Below are 17348 nucleotides of genomic sequence, written 5' to 3'. Positions count from 1 at the left end.
CCAGGAGTGGAAACTGTAGATAAATAACCTTTAGAGATTACTGACTCCGCTTGATAGGGCCACATTCCAATGTCCAGCAGGAGGTGGCTGGGAGCAGCCTGGCAGGCTGTTCCCAGCATTTAGAATTTAGAATTTAGAGTTTAGAATTTAGAATTTAGAACAAAGGAACATTCTTTATGGTTTGGACCTTTAAAAAGTCTGGCTAGACCTGAAGCGGCGCGGTGGTGAGGGTGGCCACCTGCGTGTGGTGCCCTCGCGGCCGTCCTGGCCAGTTCAATAAATCCTTGCCTGCTTTTTAATCGATCAGCAGCCTCCGATGGTCTTATTCTGACTCCAGGGTTCGACCCCACAACAGCGACGTCCCCGTCTCTGGGGCACCCGGGGGGGTTCCCTTGTGGCGTCCCGTGACCTGAACTCACAGTAGTTTGGGGCGCTGCCACTCGCCTGTCCTAAGGGCCCCTGGATATGTACTGGGGGGTGGAGTGGCCCAGCAGGGCACAGCGGACGTGGGACAGGATGGACGGGGGGTTAAGTTCTGGTCTGTCCCTCCACGGGCAGAGCATGTCACCTCCGAGCCAGCTTCCCTCACCTGCGAGCAGGATGCATCCCATTTATTGTGTTTATGGCTCGGACTGCCTCCGGGTCACAATGGGACAGTGTGTCTAAATCACTCCTCTGTGCTCCCACTCCTTTCCTGTCGCCCCGTGGGGACCTGTCTCCTCACCCAGTCAGGCTGGGCGCCAGGACTGACCTTACCCTCCCTGGCCTGCCCTGGCACTCGCCTGTGCTGCAGGCGAAGAGTACGTGTTTCTAAAATAACCGAGCCTCCCGATGTAGCATTAGGTGTTCGTTTCTTTAAAAGCCAATGGTAGTAACTGAGAACCGAAACGCTCAGGAAAGTGTCAGGCATTCGCGACTGGCTGAGGTGACCAGGGAGGTGCGCGGTGTGGTTTAGGTGGAAAAGGATAAGGTGTGCCTCGGGGACGCCTTCAAGTAAACGCCAATAGAGACCATTTCCTCAGGAAGGAGGCGCTGTCCCACCGGATCCATTTGTTGAAAGGAAGGAGTGGATTTCACTCTCCTCCTTGATTTGCTTGACGGCAGAAGGTGCCTCATCCACTTGCTCACTTAGTGATTCTACAGCTATGTCCCGAGTGCTCACCAGGCTAGAGGAGTGCGGTGGTGGGCTCATAGCCAAGGGGGTGCAACCAAGGAGACAAGCAATTCACAGAGAGTCCTGATGGGGGGGGGGCCCTGATGAGGGGCCTTGGGCCTCGGGGGGCGGCATCCCACCCCCTGGAAGGCCAGGGACTCAGCAGTGGCGCAGCTGAGGCCTGAGGCTCTGAAGGGCCAGCCTGCGGGAAGAGCGTGTGAAAGGCATAGCGAGGAGGCAAGCATGGCACTTCCCAAGGACAGGCCTGCCTGGGGATGGCGGTGGAGGGGGAAGGGCGAGGAGCATACTCAGGATCGAGGAGAGGTGAGAGCTTGAAGGGGGCTGTAAACTCTGCGAGGAGTTTGGCTTGACCAAGCTCCTATGGGAATTTGATTAGCAAGAATCATTCCATGGAGAGCAAAGTTCTAGTAACCCAAATACTTCTGGAGAGCAAGTGTTGGGTGCTCGGAAGGCATTATCCACAGAGGCTGCGAGGGTTCGGGAAAAGGCTGTCCCCTGCACTGTTTGCAGCAGGAGCTGGCAGCCTTTCCAAGTGGCAGGTCCTGTGGGGACCACTGCCTGCTACATAGGCTCGGGGAGGACGCGGTGCCGGCTGAACTGGGGAGACGGCGCACACCATGGCCTGCCGACCTAGGGAATGCTGCCCGCCAATCTCTAGTTTTTCCTTAGAACAACCCTATGAGGGAGGTGCTATTTTTATCCCCATTTAATAGATCAAGAAACTGGGGCTTACAGAGCTCGTGTAACTCTTACAAGGTCGCAGAGCTAACAAGTGGAGGGGCTGGGACAGAGGCCTGGCAGTCTGTCCCAGCACCGGGCTCCGCGTCCGTTCAGTTGCCCTTTATCAGGCGGCTGTTCCCACAGGCGGGGGGAAGCCCACATTGTCCACGGGCCTGCCTCCTGTGAGCTAGTGAGCTGCCGAGTCAGTCACTTGGCCCGTCAACAAATAACACAGAGCAGCTCCCCGGTGCTGGCACTGAAGACTGGGTGGTGAGCAAAGCAGATGCAGGCTGATGGGCCTTCCCTGCCAGTGGAGAAGATAGGCTTGTTATACCAACTCTGGTAACCAGCTAACAAGTTAGACACGTAAAGAGATACAGGGCATTGTGGGTATTTAAAATAGGAGGACGCATCACTGAAAATGTTTTAGCTTCTGATTCCCAGATTCACTTGTTAGAAGATATCACAAAGTCCATTCCAACGCTCTTGCTCTAGGATCCTATTTTAAACTCACAAGAGACTCCATAACTGAGGAGTGTCTACATTACAAAAACTAGCCCTGGCCAGTTTGGCTCAGTGGATAGAGTTTTGGCCTGGGGACCAAAGGGTCCCGGGTTCAATTCTGGTAAACGGTACATACCTGGGCTGCAGGCTGATCCCCAGTGGGGGGCATGCAGGAGGCAGCCAATCAATGATTCTCTTTCATCATTGATGTTTCTCTCTCCCTCTCCCTCTCCCTTTCTCTCTGAAATCAATAAAAATATATTTTAAAAAAATTAGGTAGTCTTCAGTGATTGACAGAAATGGCTTCCTGACTTCCATCACTGCAGTAATACTAAAAAACTGGCTCTCAGATTGGTCATCATATTCAACCAGCACTAGCGAAGAGGGGAATAATGTCTATAGCCACGGTTCTAGACATTCCTCAGTCACATGGAATCCCCATGGTGCTTTGCTTCTGAATAGTAATCTGGAGTGCTTGGGTTCTGAGAAATGGGATGGCAGAGTGTCTAAGGATGAGGGTCCTGGAACCCACTGCCTGGCTCGTGCCTGGTGCTCCCAGGACTGAGTAGTGTGGGCACATTATTTAACGTCTCTGTGCCTCAGCTTCCTCGTCAACAAAATGGTATGGGTAACAACAGCAGCTACCTCACGGTGTGGTTGAGTGAATTAAGCAAATTTATATAGAGAGGTTGTCCCAAAAAATGTATACACACATTTTGAATAATTATAAAGGCAGTGTTTATTAAAATACTAGAGGCCCGGTGCATGAAAATCTGTGCACTCAAGGGGGGGTGGTGTCCCCTCAGCCTGGCCTGCACCCTTTTGCAGTCTGGGACCCCTCAAGGGATGTCCACTTGCTGGCTTAGGCCCACTTCCCATGGGGAGCAGGCCTAAGCCACAATCGAACATCCTTAGTGCTGGGGAGGAGGCGGGAGAGGCTCCCACCACTTCCGCCGTCAGCCTGGCTTGTAGCTGAGCAGAGCTCCCCCTGTGGGAGCGCACTGACCACCAGGCGGCAGCTCCTGCATTGAGCATCTGCCCCCTGGTGGTCAGTGTGCGTCATAGCGACCGGTGGTTCTGCCATTAGGGTCAATTTGCATATTAGCCTTTTATTATACAGAACATTTCATTTTCATTGAGCTATTAAATTGTGCATACATTTTTGGGGACACCCTGAGTACATTTAGAACCATACCCTTCCCACAAATGAGCATCCGCACGACGGGCTGTGAAAGCCGTCAGGGGGCCCCCTGCTTTGGCTGCCCTGCTCCCTCCCGTTGCCATGACATGACGCGTGACACTGCTGCGCGTGGTGCTTCCCGCTGGTGCCCGCACAGGGCTCTCTCCCCAGAGCCTGTCCTCCCCGGGCGCACAGCGGTCTTCCGAGGCACCGAGTGCACATCTGTAAACAGCCCCTTGTTTTCCGGGACTCGGGCTCCATGAGAACCCGTGTGAACTGTGATGAGAGTAGGAAAGGTCCGTGTTTCCCATGATGAAATACCCCAAGAACTCTGAAAACTGAAGAGGAGGGTCAACTGGCAGAATCACGTCGCTTCGGACCTTCAGACTCAGCTCTGATTCCCAGCCTCAGCAACGGCCGTTCCGAAATGCCACAGAAGCAACATCATACAACGCAGGGCAGACCGAGGGCGTAGTGGGCCTAGAAAATGCAGACGCTGTGACACAAATCTGACAGCATGGATGGCTTTGGCTAAAGATGGAAATCGTATGTTGAAACAAACAACCACGAGCATGGAAGCTGAAACCCTTTCCAGAAGCAAACCCGATGGCTGAGCTGAAGAGCCCATTGTGCTGGGCTTGTGTGCGAAGCAGCTCAATTGTCTGTGGCCAGGTCAGCGGGCAGAGCCAGCGAGAAGTGCTCCTTCAGCAGCGCCATCTGCACGCAGCGCCCTTCCCCGCCTGACAGGCCCGAAGCCGAGGACAATGGACGCCACCCCTTTGTCAGGGCCCAGGGGCCCTTCAGGTGCCGGGGCGGGAAATGGGTGGGAGGCCGGAGGTGGTCCCGGGAGCACGTGCCAGGATATCTGCTGGCCCCAATGGACCCTATTTGGTTACTGACTGTGACAACTTCAAACAAAATAAAATAAATTCTCCATTTAATGAAGAGCCTCATCTTCAGCATAGTATTCAATCAAAAAATCACTAAAATCAGAGCATATTTCTAGCACAATTAACGTGCTTTGCACACATAATAAAATATTCAATAACTGGCCACTTTGCCTGTTGAGGAGGCGAATGAAAGCTTTGCTGCTAATCACTGAGCAGTTATTTATTTGCTACTTTATTTTAAGTAGCCGGTTAAATTGAAACTGCACATGTTATTATTGATTGAGGTTTAATTTAATCCTTTTAAACAGAACAATTATTGCCAATTTATATGCCATTAAATCTTTCATGCATATGAACAGCAAATTCAATTTTTATTTAAGTGTAAAGTTTTTAATGGCTCTTTAAGAACTATAAAATTGGCAATTGTTTCCAAGGATTTCTGAATTGTATGCTCATCTTAATCTTTTATCAACAGCTTTTAAGTAAATAAAAACCCCAAAGGACTAAAAAATCACTTTTGCAAGTATGAAATAAAACGGCTCCTCAAATACACTGGAATGCTTTGGGAAGGTTATCTACAACCCAGAAATGTCATTTAATGTAGGCACTTATTCTGCCAAAAACAACAACATTTTAATAGAAAAAAAGGTGGTTTAATGAACTGAAGGCCAAAGACTGTCTACAGAAACACACTAACCTAGCGGGGCCGGGCTGTTACCTAGTGGATGCTATTTATAGCAAAAATATAACTTGGATAATTCCGACTAAAGTCCTTTATTTTCTTTGACAACAAATTTATGGCTGAAGAATAACCAGATATTTGCCGCCAATTATTAGAATTGTCAGTAACAGCCTTGACTCAAGGACAACCTGTGATTACATGAAAACAAATGGTCTACGAGGGCTTGGTAGGGCTGCAATGTCAACTTGAGCACCTCCCTGCTGTCAAGTGTGTCTTTTGTGGGGCAAGGACTGCCACCCCAGGACCTGCCGGGACGCACCCGGTGGGAGCCCCCAGGGGCGCCAGGAGGGGCTGCTCCGCTTCCCACTCTCCAGAGATGGGAGCCCAGAGTCCGGCGGACTGGTAACACTCCGGGTGTTACACCTCCTCCAGGCAGGACGTCTTTATTTTCAATGGCAGATATGCGCAGCTCTGGGTTTCAAGGGAGCTGTGATGTCCTGGGACACGCAGGCCTGACCTCTGGGTCCAGCCCCTGCCACCGACCGAGCTGGGGGAACCTGGGGGCGGAGGGTGAGGCTCCAGGCCTCCGGCTCCTCCTTCTACACCACCTGCGACCGGCTGAGGAGCCCCAGCGGCTCTACAACCCCCCACTTCGCCCCGGCGGGCCTGGAGGGAGCCTGGCAATCGACAGGAAGTGCTGGGAAAGCATCTGTTTTAAACTCAATCATTGATGATTCTCGTTATTAAAGCCTCTGTATCTTCAAACTCGTCCCAGAGTCGAACTAAATGAAAGCAGGCAAGGCCATGAACTCAACTGTCCCTTTAGGAACTCGGCAACCATCTTCCCAATCCTCTTGATAAACTCATAGGCTTGCAGGTGACATAAATTTAAATTCTACTTGGTAGAGTTTCAAAATCACTATTTATTTGCTTGTTTCAACCCGGTAATGCATCCCTGTGCCGGAACGGCTAGAAAAGAGCTGGTGGCCTCCGGGGCCCCCGAGCCAGGAGTGGCTGTGGCTGCAGCCCTTCTGGCGTGGAGCCTGCCTTCAACAGACACAACTCAGCCCTGGCACAGCTGGGTCCCTCCCCGCTGCTCCTCTGCGCGATGGGGGATGAGGGGTGGGGCGCCCCAGGCTTAGCCACTGCAGAACTTGTGAGCCCGCGAAGGCCCGGAAAACAGAAATGGCTGCGGCCTGTGACCAAAAGTCACGTCTCCGACATAAAGATGCCCATGTGACCTGAAATAAATAACTGCAATGCTCTGGCTACCCCCCGACACGGGGTGACACCCCGGAACAGAGTGCCATGGGTAGGAGGTGGAGAGCACTCCAATCCACCTTGAAGACGAGAGACAGCAGCACGGAGGCATCTTGCCAGAACCCGGAGGAAAGGAGAGTCGGCCCTCAGAACGTCCCGGCGGTCCTGACAACCCCAGACTCGCAGACCTCGCCCAGCCCTTCGCTCCCCAGCAGCGCGGAGGCCATCCGTGCCTCCGCCTCCCGCAGGAGCAGCCGGTCCCCAGCCCCGCACTCCCCACACTGCACAGCGCCGTCCGGGACCCTGAGGGGCGAGGAAAACGCTGCCTTTTGGTCTTTACCCAGACCCACTTTGGTTGTCCAGTGTTGCTATCTAAGACCAGAAATCATCTCTCAATACTGCACCGGGTTCTTGTATTATTAATCTGAAACAACATGTATGGGAGCATTTGAGAGGGAAAATTATATGCCACCACAAAACAATAAAAATGCAGTTATTGCTGAGTCCCTTTCTTACTTTCAGACAATCCCGAATAGTCCATTTATTTCTAATTCCTCATTGTGCCTCTCCCGCCTGGTCACTTCTGGACAAGGGGGCTTATTGACAGAACATGGGGTCCTCCTTGCAGGCTCCGGCCCCAGGTGGTCCGAGGGAGGCACCTGCAGACCTCAATGGATGGGAGCGTTTCTGTCTCCCAGGGAAGGGGAGGCATGCAGGGACTCTGACCTCGCTACCCGAAATAACCTATTAGTCATGTTCATTTATTCGGAGGGCACCGAATCCTGTAAATTTTTGTATGACTTTAATGAAATTTGATTTGCCTCCGTTTAGTCCATATTAAAATCATTGTATCTTTAATATCTGTTTGATGGTAAAGTTGAATCCTTTATCCAATCAGCCTCTGACCACCTACCTAGTGACTTAGAGGCTCAGGCTCTGCCGCTGAGTCAGGACCTACACTGGCCCGACTCCCAAAGCTTCAGTTCCTGTCGCAAAATGGGGATGACAACACCTCAGAGGCTCGGCTCCGGGAAGGTAAATGAGGTAGTAGCACAGAGCAAACAGTTTTACAAATGGCAGCGCATTACGTTTGAGTAGTCTGGAAACAGGACTGTATGCACACACAAACACTCGTCCCAGGGGCTGTGCTGCGGCTCCGATGTTTTCAGAGGTTTTATGAAGGTTCAGAAGGCCCTGGAGGAAGAGGTCCTTCCTAACTCGCTGGGAATTACACTGATCTCTTTCTGCGTCAGCCAGAGGGTCACAGGCTGGCTCTGGAGCGGGTTTAAGGATTATCATGCGAAGATCCTCTCTCCACTCTTGATTCATTCACTGCAGTCAATGCAGCTCCAGTTTCCATTAAGAAAAGTGTCTCCTCTAATCCATTTACATTGAACTGACTTTGGTGAGATACAGGGGGTAATTGCTTTGAGGAGGTCCTAGTAACATCAAAACACAAGAGTCAGGCTCAAGTGACTCACCAGGCAGCTTAAAAAGGCTTCTAACAGCTAGAAGAAAGCGATTTCCCTTGGTTTTAAGGCAAGACTATGACTGATTTTTGGAACTACCAGTCCCAGAATGCCATCTACCGTACAGAAAGGAAAGCATACTTGAACTTATATCGAAAGTCTGGTAGGAATTTGTCTACTTCATGGCTCAGAACTCCCAGATCCAAGCAACAAGATGCCTGGGCAAGCTTCCCAAGACTTCAGGAGGCAGAGAAAGAGAAAGGGCCAGTAGCTACACCCTCACACGAATAATATTTTTGAGGCATTCTTTGGCTGAATGCTATCGTTCTGTTTTCCTTTGTAGTGGAGAAGTGTCCTCTGATGTTCAAACTATGACCCATTCTAACCCTGGGGATCCTCATCTATCATTAAACATCTCCAAGGCAAAGCCATCGAAGGAACATAGCATTATTTACGGATCTCTGACTCAGAAGACCAAGGCCCTAACCATCATTTTTATTTTTGTAAATATTATTCTTGATTTTGAAACTTACTGAGTGGGATTCACATTGTCCCTGGGTAAAGAGCAAGGTGAAAGCTGGGTCCCTGCGCATCGACTCCAACAGGAAAGGCTCAGCTCTGGGGAAATGAGGTCCCTTAGTGGGTCCTCGTCTTGGTTTCTTCATCTTAAAAGTGCAGGCAGATTGCTATGCACTGCAAAGGCCTTCCCTTCCTGTAATGAAGCCGCCGCCGTTTCTCACCTGGGAGACCACGACTCCCTTAGGTTGGAGCTAAAAGGAAAACGTGGCCTTGAGGTGGAAGAGGGCCTAGGGGATCAATGGTGATGGAAAAATCAAATAAAGAAGAAGATGGCTTAAAGCACAGACTGGCTGAGATTTCTGCTCCACACTCACCAGACGTAAGACATGGGTGTAACGTAGCCTCTTTAAGCCTCATCTACGGCCTTTCCAACGGGTGGTTGGGTGTCCCCCTGCCAGGCTGCCACAGGACCAGGTGCGCGGACCCAGGTGGTGCCGCTCAGCGTGGGCCCGGACAAGTGCTCTGGTGCCAGCTGTTGTTAGAACGCGACAGTCACCGTGTTCACCTCCTGTCTCCAAGGCCTGTCAGCTCTCCCGCTTTGTATGTGTATTTCTCCACTAACTACAACTTGTGGAGAAGAGACAGAGATGAATAAAGACTGCCAAGAAGAGTATGTGTTGGCTATCTCTGAGGAGGAAAATGAAAACTCTTCCTGCACTACTGTACGCCTTTAAAAAGTGTATTTGACACAAATATGGTATCAGGGTTATAACACTTTTCTCTGTGCTGCTCTGTAGGTTAGAATTTTGTCAAATTTTTAAAAAGCACGAGATCAACAGCAAAACAACAACTATCCCCTCCCAGCTCTATGCTGTCAGACGAGTGAGCCCCTTTCCTACCTGTGCAGTGGGAACAGGTGCGGGGTCACAGGGAAGAATTGAGTGAAACTACGGATGAGCCTACAGAAAAGCTGCTGCTGCTGTTACAGGTGCCGTGGTTGTTGGGTTTTACCATCTGGCAGTCTCTTTGTCCCTGCGTGTTTTTCCTAATGCAGAGCGTGCCACCCTGCAGAACCCTGCTCCCCACCGCTCTCCACCCTCTGCCCTTCCCGGAACCTGCACACAACCCCCCCACCCCCCTCAGAGCACTGGGCGTCAGCTGATGCCTTCCCAAGCCCCATGCCCTCAGCCCCGTCGTCGTGACAGCGTTATCACTGTGCTTTGAGATCCTTAAAAGGCATATGAGCATGATTCCACTCAATATTCCCAGAGGGAGACAGAGGATGGAAAGAAGGACGGGAGACTCAGGAGCAGGCTCGATCTGTCTTTCAGAGGAGCCCTCCCTGTGCCTGTCCCCGGCCGGACGAGGGCCCTGTCGGTGGCCAGAGCTGGTCTCACACCTGGATGGCCCCAGCTCAGGCCCACTCAGCCCACTCGCCCTACACCGAGTCCAGATGCTCTGCCATCGAACCTGCTTAGTATGTCTTAGTATTCCTTACTATGCCGCACACATCACTCTAATTCTATTCTTTCTTCTTTTTCTTTTTTAATCCTCACCTGAGGATGTTTCCATTGATTTTTAGGGAGAGTGGAAGAGAGAGGGAAAGACAGAGAGAAACATCCATGTGAGAGAAACACATTGATTGGTTGCCCCCTGCAAAAGCCCCTACCAGGGCCGAGGCTCGGGGAGAAGCTTACAACCGAGGTACATGCCCTTGACCAGAATCCAAGCCGGGACCCTTTGGTCCGCAGGCTGATGCTCTATCCACTGAGCAAAACTAGCTAGGGCTGCTTTTTTCTAAATCTACTTTGTCTCCAAAAGCCTACCTGTCCAAGCTCTAGGACTTCCAGTAAACTTTCCTCAACATATTTTACTCTTAATTTTTAAAAATCTAGTACATATCCTATATAATAAAGCAGTAATATGCAAATTGACCATCACTCCAACACACAAGATGGCCACCCACATGTGGACACAAGATGGCTGCCACAAGATGGCCGGCAGGGGAGGGCAGTTGGGGGCGATCAGGCTGGCAAGGGAGGGCAGTTAGGTGTGACTGGGCCAGCAGGGGAGGGCAGTTAGGGGTGACCAGGCTGGCAGGGGAGGGCAATTAGGGGCAATAGGGCCAGCAGGGTAGGAGTTAGGCATCGATCAGGCTGGCAGGGGAGTGGTTATGGGGTGATTAGGCTGGCAGGCAGAGCGGTTAGGAGCAATCAGGCAGGCAGGCAGGTGAGTGGTTGAGAGCCAGCAGTCCTGGATTGTGAGAGGGATGTCCAACTGCCCATTTAGGCCCGATCCCGGTGGACATCCCTCGAGGGGTCCCAGATTGGAGAGGGTGCAGGCTGGGCTGAGGGACACCCCCTTCCCATGCATGAATTTCATGCACCAGGCCTCTAGTATAGCTTCTAAACAGCCAATCCCTGTTCTCAGCAATATATATATATATATATATATATATATATATATATACATACACACACACACACACACACACACACACACACACACTGAGTGGCCAGATTAATATGATCTCTGAATGCATAATAATCTGGCCACTCAGTGTATATCCTATATAATAAAAGGCTAATATGCAAATTGTCCCCTCGACCAGGAGTTCGACCAGCAGGCAGGCCAGCCAACTGCCCATGTCCCCTCCCCCTGGCCAGGCTGGCTGTACCCCACCCATGCACGAATTCATGCACCGGGCCTCTAATACACACACACACACACACACACACACACACACACACACACTGAGTGGCCAGATTATTATGCATTCAGAGATCATAATAATCTGTCCACTCAGTGTGTGTGTGTGTGTGTGAATATATATATATTAGAGGCCTGGTGCACAAAATTCGTGCATGGGGGGGGGAGGGTTCCCTCAGCCCAGCCTGCACCCTCTCCAATCTGGGACCCCTCGAGGGATGTCCACTGGGATCGGGCCTAAATGAGCAGTTGGACATCCCTCTCACAATCCAGGACTGCTGGCTCTCAACCACTCACCTGCCTGCCTTCCCGATTGCCCCTAACTGCTTCTGCCTGCCAGCCTGATCACCCCCTAACCACTCCCATGCCAGCCTGATTGATGTCTAACTGCTCCCCTGCCAGCCTGTTTGCCCCCAACTTCTCTCCTCTGCCTGCCTGGTCCCTCTCAACTGCCCTCCCTTGCAGGCCTGGTACCTCCCAACTGCCCTCCCCTGCTGGCCTGATCGCCCACAACTGCCCTCCCTTGCAGGCCTGGTCCCTCCCAACTGCCCTCCTTGCTGGCCATCTTGTGGTGGCCATCTTGTGTCCACATAGGGGCAGGATCTTTGACCACATGGGGGCAGCCATATTGTGTGTTGGAGTGATGGTCAATTGGCATATTACTCTTTTATTAGATAGGATAGAGGCCTGGTGCACGGGTGGGGGCCAGCTGGTTTGCCCTGAAGGGTGCCCCGGATCAGGGTGGGGGTTCCCTTGGGGCGTGGGGTGGCCTGAGCGAGGGGCTTGTGGTGGTTTGCAGGCCAGCCATGCCCCCTGGCGACCCAAGCGGAGGCCCTGGTATCTGGAATTTATTTACCTTCTACAAATGAAACTTTGTAGCCTGGAGTGGAGCCAAGCCTCCTGATCGCTCCATGGCTAGCAGCCATTTCTGTTTGGATTTGTTTACCTTCTATAATTGAAACTTTGTAGCCTTGAGTGGAGGCTTAGGCTGGCAAGGGTGGCGGAAAGCTTGGCTTCCTCCATTGCTTGGGAAACCCAAGCCTCCCTCCTGCTCTCTGTGGCTGTAGCCATCTTGGTTGGGTTTATTTGCATACTCGCTCTGATTGGCTGGTGGGCGTGGCTTGTGCATGTATCAGAGTGATGGTTAATTTGCATATTACTCTTTTATTCGATAGGATATATATGTGTGTGTGTGTGTGTATATGTGTATATATATACATATATACACACACACACACACACACACATATATATATCCTATCGAATAAAAGAGAAACATGCAAATTGACCATCACTCTGCACGCCCACAAGCCATTCCCACCAGCCAATCAGGAGTGAGTATGCAAATTAACCCAACCAAAATGGCAGTTAATTTGCATATCCAGGTGCAGAGCAAAGACTGAAGACAGCGTAGAAGGAAGCCAAGCGCTGCAGAAGGGAGCAAAGCTGTGGAGAAGCAAGCAGGGTGGCGGAGAGGGGAGGGAAGCAGGCGGGGTGGCAGAGAAGGTCGCAGGAAGCCCTATTCTTGCAGGAATCTTCCTGCAATGGGCCTCTAGTATATATATATTTATTTTAACATCATAACTCTGTAAGGTAGCCATTATTATTATCCCATTGTTACTGATGGGGAAACTGAAGACAGAGAGATTAAGTGGACTTGGCCAAATGTGAACCGGATGGTCTGTTTCAGACTCCATGAACTTCACCACCACACTAAAACCTCTTTCTAATCAATACCTTTTAACTTCTATACTCTATCATATCATTTATATTTTCATTACAATGGAGTAACATTGCACAAATTTATTTTTTCTTATAGTTTTTGGTAGCATCTAGCATAAAGTTAATGCTCCATCAATACTGATTATTAGAAATTGAATCTTTATATGGTTCTATAAGCCCTGGGAGGTACTGACATTTATAGCAATCGTGAGAGAGAGGCTGGTTTATTTAACAGGTGAGAAAAAGTGAGATGTGCCCTGGCTGGTTTTGCTCAGTGGATAGAGCATCAGTCTGGGAACTGAAAGGTCCCAGGTTCAATTCCAGTCAAGGGCACCTACCCGGGTTTCAGGCTCGATCCCCAGTAGGAGGCGTGCGGGAGGCAGCCCATCAATGTACACTAAATTGTACACTAAAGAGCAGTGCCTGGCCTGAAGCAAGACCACCTGGCTCCAAGGCGGCACTTTTCTGTACCAGCCTTTCTGGGTGTCTCCAGGGTGAGGCCACAGCAGGGGAGACACTTGGGCGATGGACAGAAAATGAGGAGCATAAGGAAAGCAGACGCCTCTATGAATACCTCTCCTTGTCTTTTGCATATAACTTGCAACAATAAAAATTCAGTTATTGTTACAGGTGATTGTTCCACTTATTTATGCACTCATTAATTGGTTCTTATATGTGTCCTGACTGGAGATCGAACCCGCAACCTCGGTGAATCAGGACGACGCACCAACCAGCGAGTTACCCTGCCACGGCTCCTTGTCTTTTGCATATTTCTTTTTTAATTAAAAAAAAAAGACTGTGGCCGAAAGCCTGGCCCCCGCTGTCCTTTGACGCCCGGAGACCCATCTCACACTGCAGGGTGCTCCCTGTGAGCGCCCCTCCTCACCCTGGTGGCACGGTACCTGTCACTATTTAACAATACGCCTCGGAGACCCAGCTGTCAACAAGCCGGTTCCTGACCTGCTGCCTGCGCCCTTGTCCTGGGCACGGCTGTCCTTGCTGGCCGCCTGGGCTGCCTTGCTGCTGGCTTCCTCCTCCGTCTCGCTCAGGCTGTCCACGGGAGAGCTCTCCTCCAAGCTGTCCCGCTCCATGGCGTTGTCCTGGATTCGCTCTCCCCGCTCAGCCTGAGAGGAGCTCTCTTGACTGAGGCTCTCTGAGTCGGCTTCCAGGGAATCTTTTGAAATCAGAGGTAAGTCTTCTTTCTTAAAAGATGATTCTGTGGCCTGGGCCTTTAGGCTGGCACGACGCACAGGAGACTGAATAGAGAGCCTGGGAATTAATTTACCATGACTCATCTTGAAAAAATACAAAAATTACCAGGAAACTCTTGTTGACAGGCAGTTTCAAGTCCTGGCTGAATATTTCAAGCTGTGGTTCGCAAGAGCATCACCTAAAATAATTATGTTTTTGTTACTCTGTGACTAGTGAAGTCTCTTTAATCCCCACGTTAGTAAAACTGTAACGAGGACAGGAACTGTGTTATATGGCCCGGGCTTGGTGTGCACCCTCTGTGAGTGAGGAAGGTCTGTGGAGCCGTGTCTCTCTCCAGGAGCACGTCTGAGGAAGAGGGCTAACCAGTGAGGGTCAAGGGCGGCTCCAGGGCCTGGGGCCGGCAGGCCTGGGCAGGCCACGTGGTAACGTGGCCAGAACTGTGGCGTCTGTTTCAATACGCAGGGCACGGATACAAATGTGCGCTGTCCTGTTATTTGCCTGGAGAGAGAAACAGGCCCCAGGCTGTGTGTGCACAGCAAGGGGTGGGGTAAGTGTTTCCACAGTCCTCACTGCCAGGAGGGAAGGAAGCTGGGGGGCCCTGGCCCACGCTGCGCCTCATTGGAAGACCTGCTGATACACAGGCTGCTGCTGACAGGCATGTGTAACTAGGCGAGGTCAGTCATGGGATCAACCTCAGCGACTTTATTATAAAAACTAGAGGCCCGGTGCACGAAATTCGTGCACGGGTAGGGTCCCTAGGCCTGGCCTGCAATCAGGGCAAATCTTCCCTGGCTGCCGGAAGCTGGCCCCGCCCCCCCACTGCCCACATCTGCCGCTACCTACCCACGGTTCTCCATTTCCCATCAGGTGATCGGAGCCTGCCGACCAGGGGGAGGAACCAAGAGGTTGGCCAGCAGGTCCCTATAGGGCAATCGAGGCCTGTGGGCTGGGGGCAGCTCCTGCATTGAGTGTCTGCCCCCTGGTGGTCAGTGTGCATCATAGCAACCGGTCTTTCTGCCATCTGGTCGATTTGCATATTATGCTTTTATATATACAGACTAGAGGCCCGGTGCACAAAATTCGTGCACGGAGGGGGGGCGTGTCCCTCAGGCCAGCCTGCACCCTCTCCAATCTGGGACCCCTCGAGGGCAGTCGGACATCCCTCTCACAATCCAGGACTGCTGGCTCCCAATTGCTTGCCTGCCTGCCTTCCTGATTGCCCCTAACCACTTCTGCCTGCCAGCCTGATCACCCCCTAACCACTCCGCTGCCAGCCTGATTGATGCCTAACTGCTCCCCTGCCAGCCTGTTTGCCCCCAACTTCCCTCCTCTGCTAGCCTGGTCATTCCTAACTGCCCTCACCTGCAGGGCTGATCGCCTCCAACTGCCCTCCCTTGCAGGCCGGGTCCCTCCCAACTGCCCTCCCCTGCTGGTCATCTTGTGGTGGCCATCTTGTGTCTACTTGGGGGCAGGATCTTTGACCACATGGGGGCAGCTATATTGTGCGTTGGAGTGATGGTCAATCTGCATATTACTCTTTTATTAGATAGGATGATTCAAACTGTTCAACAGGAGCGTGGCAGGTGTGAATGCCACCGCTGAGCAGTGCAGCGAGGCTGGGGGCCCGCCTGCCCGAGGCCGCCCGGGGCGTGCTGGGGGACGGGCCTGGGTGGTGCTGGGATCTGCTCTAATGTGCGTCAGAGTCATTCCCGTACGCCCCCCGGTCTCAGGGCTGTCAGACCCGGAGGCGCTCTGGGAAGCTGCTTTGAGTTCACATCAGATTGAAGGAGAGTTTGGATGGTGCTTCCTCTCATCCCCACCTGGCACTTCTCTGCCTGAGGCCACATTGCTTCCTGTGGGTCAGGTAGCAGCACCTTCAGCATCAAGGATCACTCTAACGTTGTTTTAAGGGCTTGCTCTTGTGTTTTGGCAGATCCCAATTTTAATTTAAACACATGACCTTATTCATATTCCTAGCGCTGCTTATGTTGACTCTGTTGCTAGGGAACACCATCTATTCCGTGGAGGAAAGCACCTCACTAACAAAACAGACAAAGCAACCTATTTACATGTTATTGTCTAACTGCACAGACTGGTTTGCTGTATTGCGTTTCTTATTTTAAAAATACATCTATTTCATTCGACTGTGTTATTTTAATACTGGAAAGCTGATCAACTGTTGCTTTTTAGGATATTTTTACAAAGCAGCAAAAGCATCAAGTAACTGGAAGTTTTAAAACACCAGTGTTACTCCAAGACTTCAAGTCACTGTACTTGGGATCTTAAAGAAGCTTAAAATAATCATTACATTTCAATTTGGAAATGCTCCTTCATGAAATTATTCTCTCCAATTTCCCTTCTTAAATGAGTAGATTAGTGTCTCCCGGAGTTAACCAATAAAAAATGTCCATAGAAGACAGCACTGTTCTGTTAATGGATTAGTGAAGTTTGGGAGAGCGTGAAGGAGGCAAAGCCTGAGGGCGGTGCCGACCCAGCTCCGGCGGGCGGGGGCCCCGCGGGGAGGGGCGGCCACTGGACGGAAGTGGCTCCGGAGCACACAGCCCCGCGGGGCCCTCGCCTGGGAGCCACCAGCTCCGGGACCTCGGCGCGGGCCCAGCCCGCTGGCCGGCCAGGCGCCCCGGCGGGAGAGGAGCCTCTGGGCCCGGCCTGTGAGCGGGAGAAAGGCTGCTGTTCGGGACCGGCCTCCGCTGCGCACCGGGCGCTCGGACTGATCTCCCTCCGCCTTTTCTCTGGGGGACCCGACCGGGCGGTGTCCGGCCCGTGAGTGCCGGTCCGGCCGTAATCTGCCGCGGACCAGCGGCTCGGCAGGGGGCCCCGAGCCTTCGGCGGGCCGGGTCCGAGGCTCTGAGCCCTTCTCTCCGACCCCGTTCCCTCCCTCGGGGCTGCCTGCGTCCCCACCCCAGTCCCCGTGGGGCCCCCTCCTCCCGGGGCGCGCCGCCCGCCCGGTTCCGGTGCAACCGCCCGTCACCTGCCCGGCGCTCTCCGGCTCCGCGGCCGCATCCTCCCGCGCCGCCACCTGCGGTGCCGCCCTCCGCGCCCCGCGCCCCGCGCCCCGCGCTGCCCTGGAGACCGAGGCCGCGCTCCGGGGGCGGGGCCAGCGCGGCGGCCGCGCGTCCTGGGAGGCGGGGAGGCGGGGCCGGCAGGGCAGCCCCCGGACCCGGACCGCGGAGCCCCGGGGGGCGGGGAGGGGTAACGGGGGGGTGGGGGCGGCTACTCGCCCCGACTTTCCTCCGTGGGCGAGAAAGGCAGGCCAGCGAGTGGGAGGAGATATTTGCCACAAATAATG

General features: G+C 52.5%; 1 protein-coding gene across 3 annotated transcripts in view; it reads right to left on the bottom strand.

Annotated features, from left to right (window-relative positions):
- The window catches only part of JHY (junctional cadherin complex regulator), a 103150-nt gene extending 86014 nt beyond the window's left edge, over positions 1-17136 (bottom strand). For 2 of the 3 annotated variants that reach the window (XM_079762972.1, XM_079762974.1), the window contains exons 1-2: positions 17031-17136; positions 13790-14219 (exon numbers count right to left, since the gene is read on the bottom strand). In XM_079762972.1, the coding sequence (XP_079619098.1) occupies positions 13790-14124 (335 nt within the window). In that variant the 5' untranslated portion in view covers positions 14125-14219; positions 17031-17136. Of the gene's footprint in view, positions 1-13789; positions 14670-17030 lie in introns of those variants that run through there. The other variant, XM_079762973.1, reaches the window with a different exon arrangement.
- Between the last annotated feature and the right edge of the window lie 212 nt (positions 17137-17348).

Source organism: Cnephaeus nilssonii (genome assembly GCF_951640355.1).
Source record: "Cnephaeus nilssonii genome assembly, chromosome: 22".
In the NCBI taxonomy this organism is placed as follows: domain Eukaryota; kingdom Metazoa; phylum Chordata; class Mammalia; order Chiroptera; family Vespertilionidae; genus Cnephaeus; species Cnephaeus nilssonii.
Note: the sequence above shows the minus strand (reverse complement) of the source record. Positions and strands in the feature narration are given on the sequence as shown.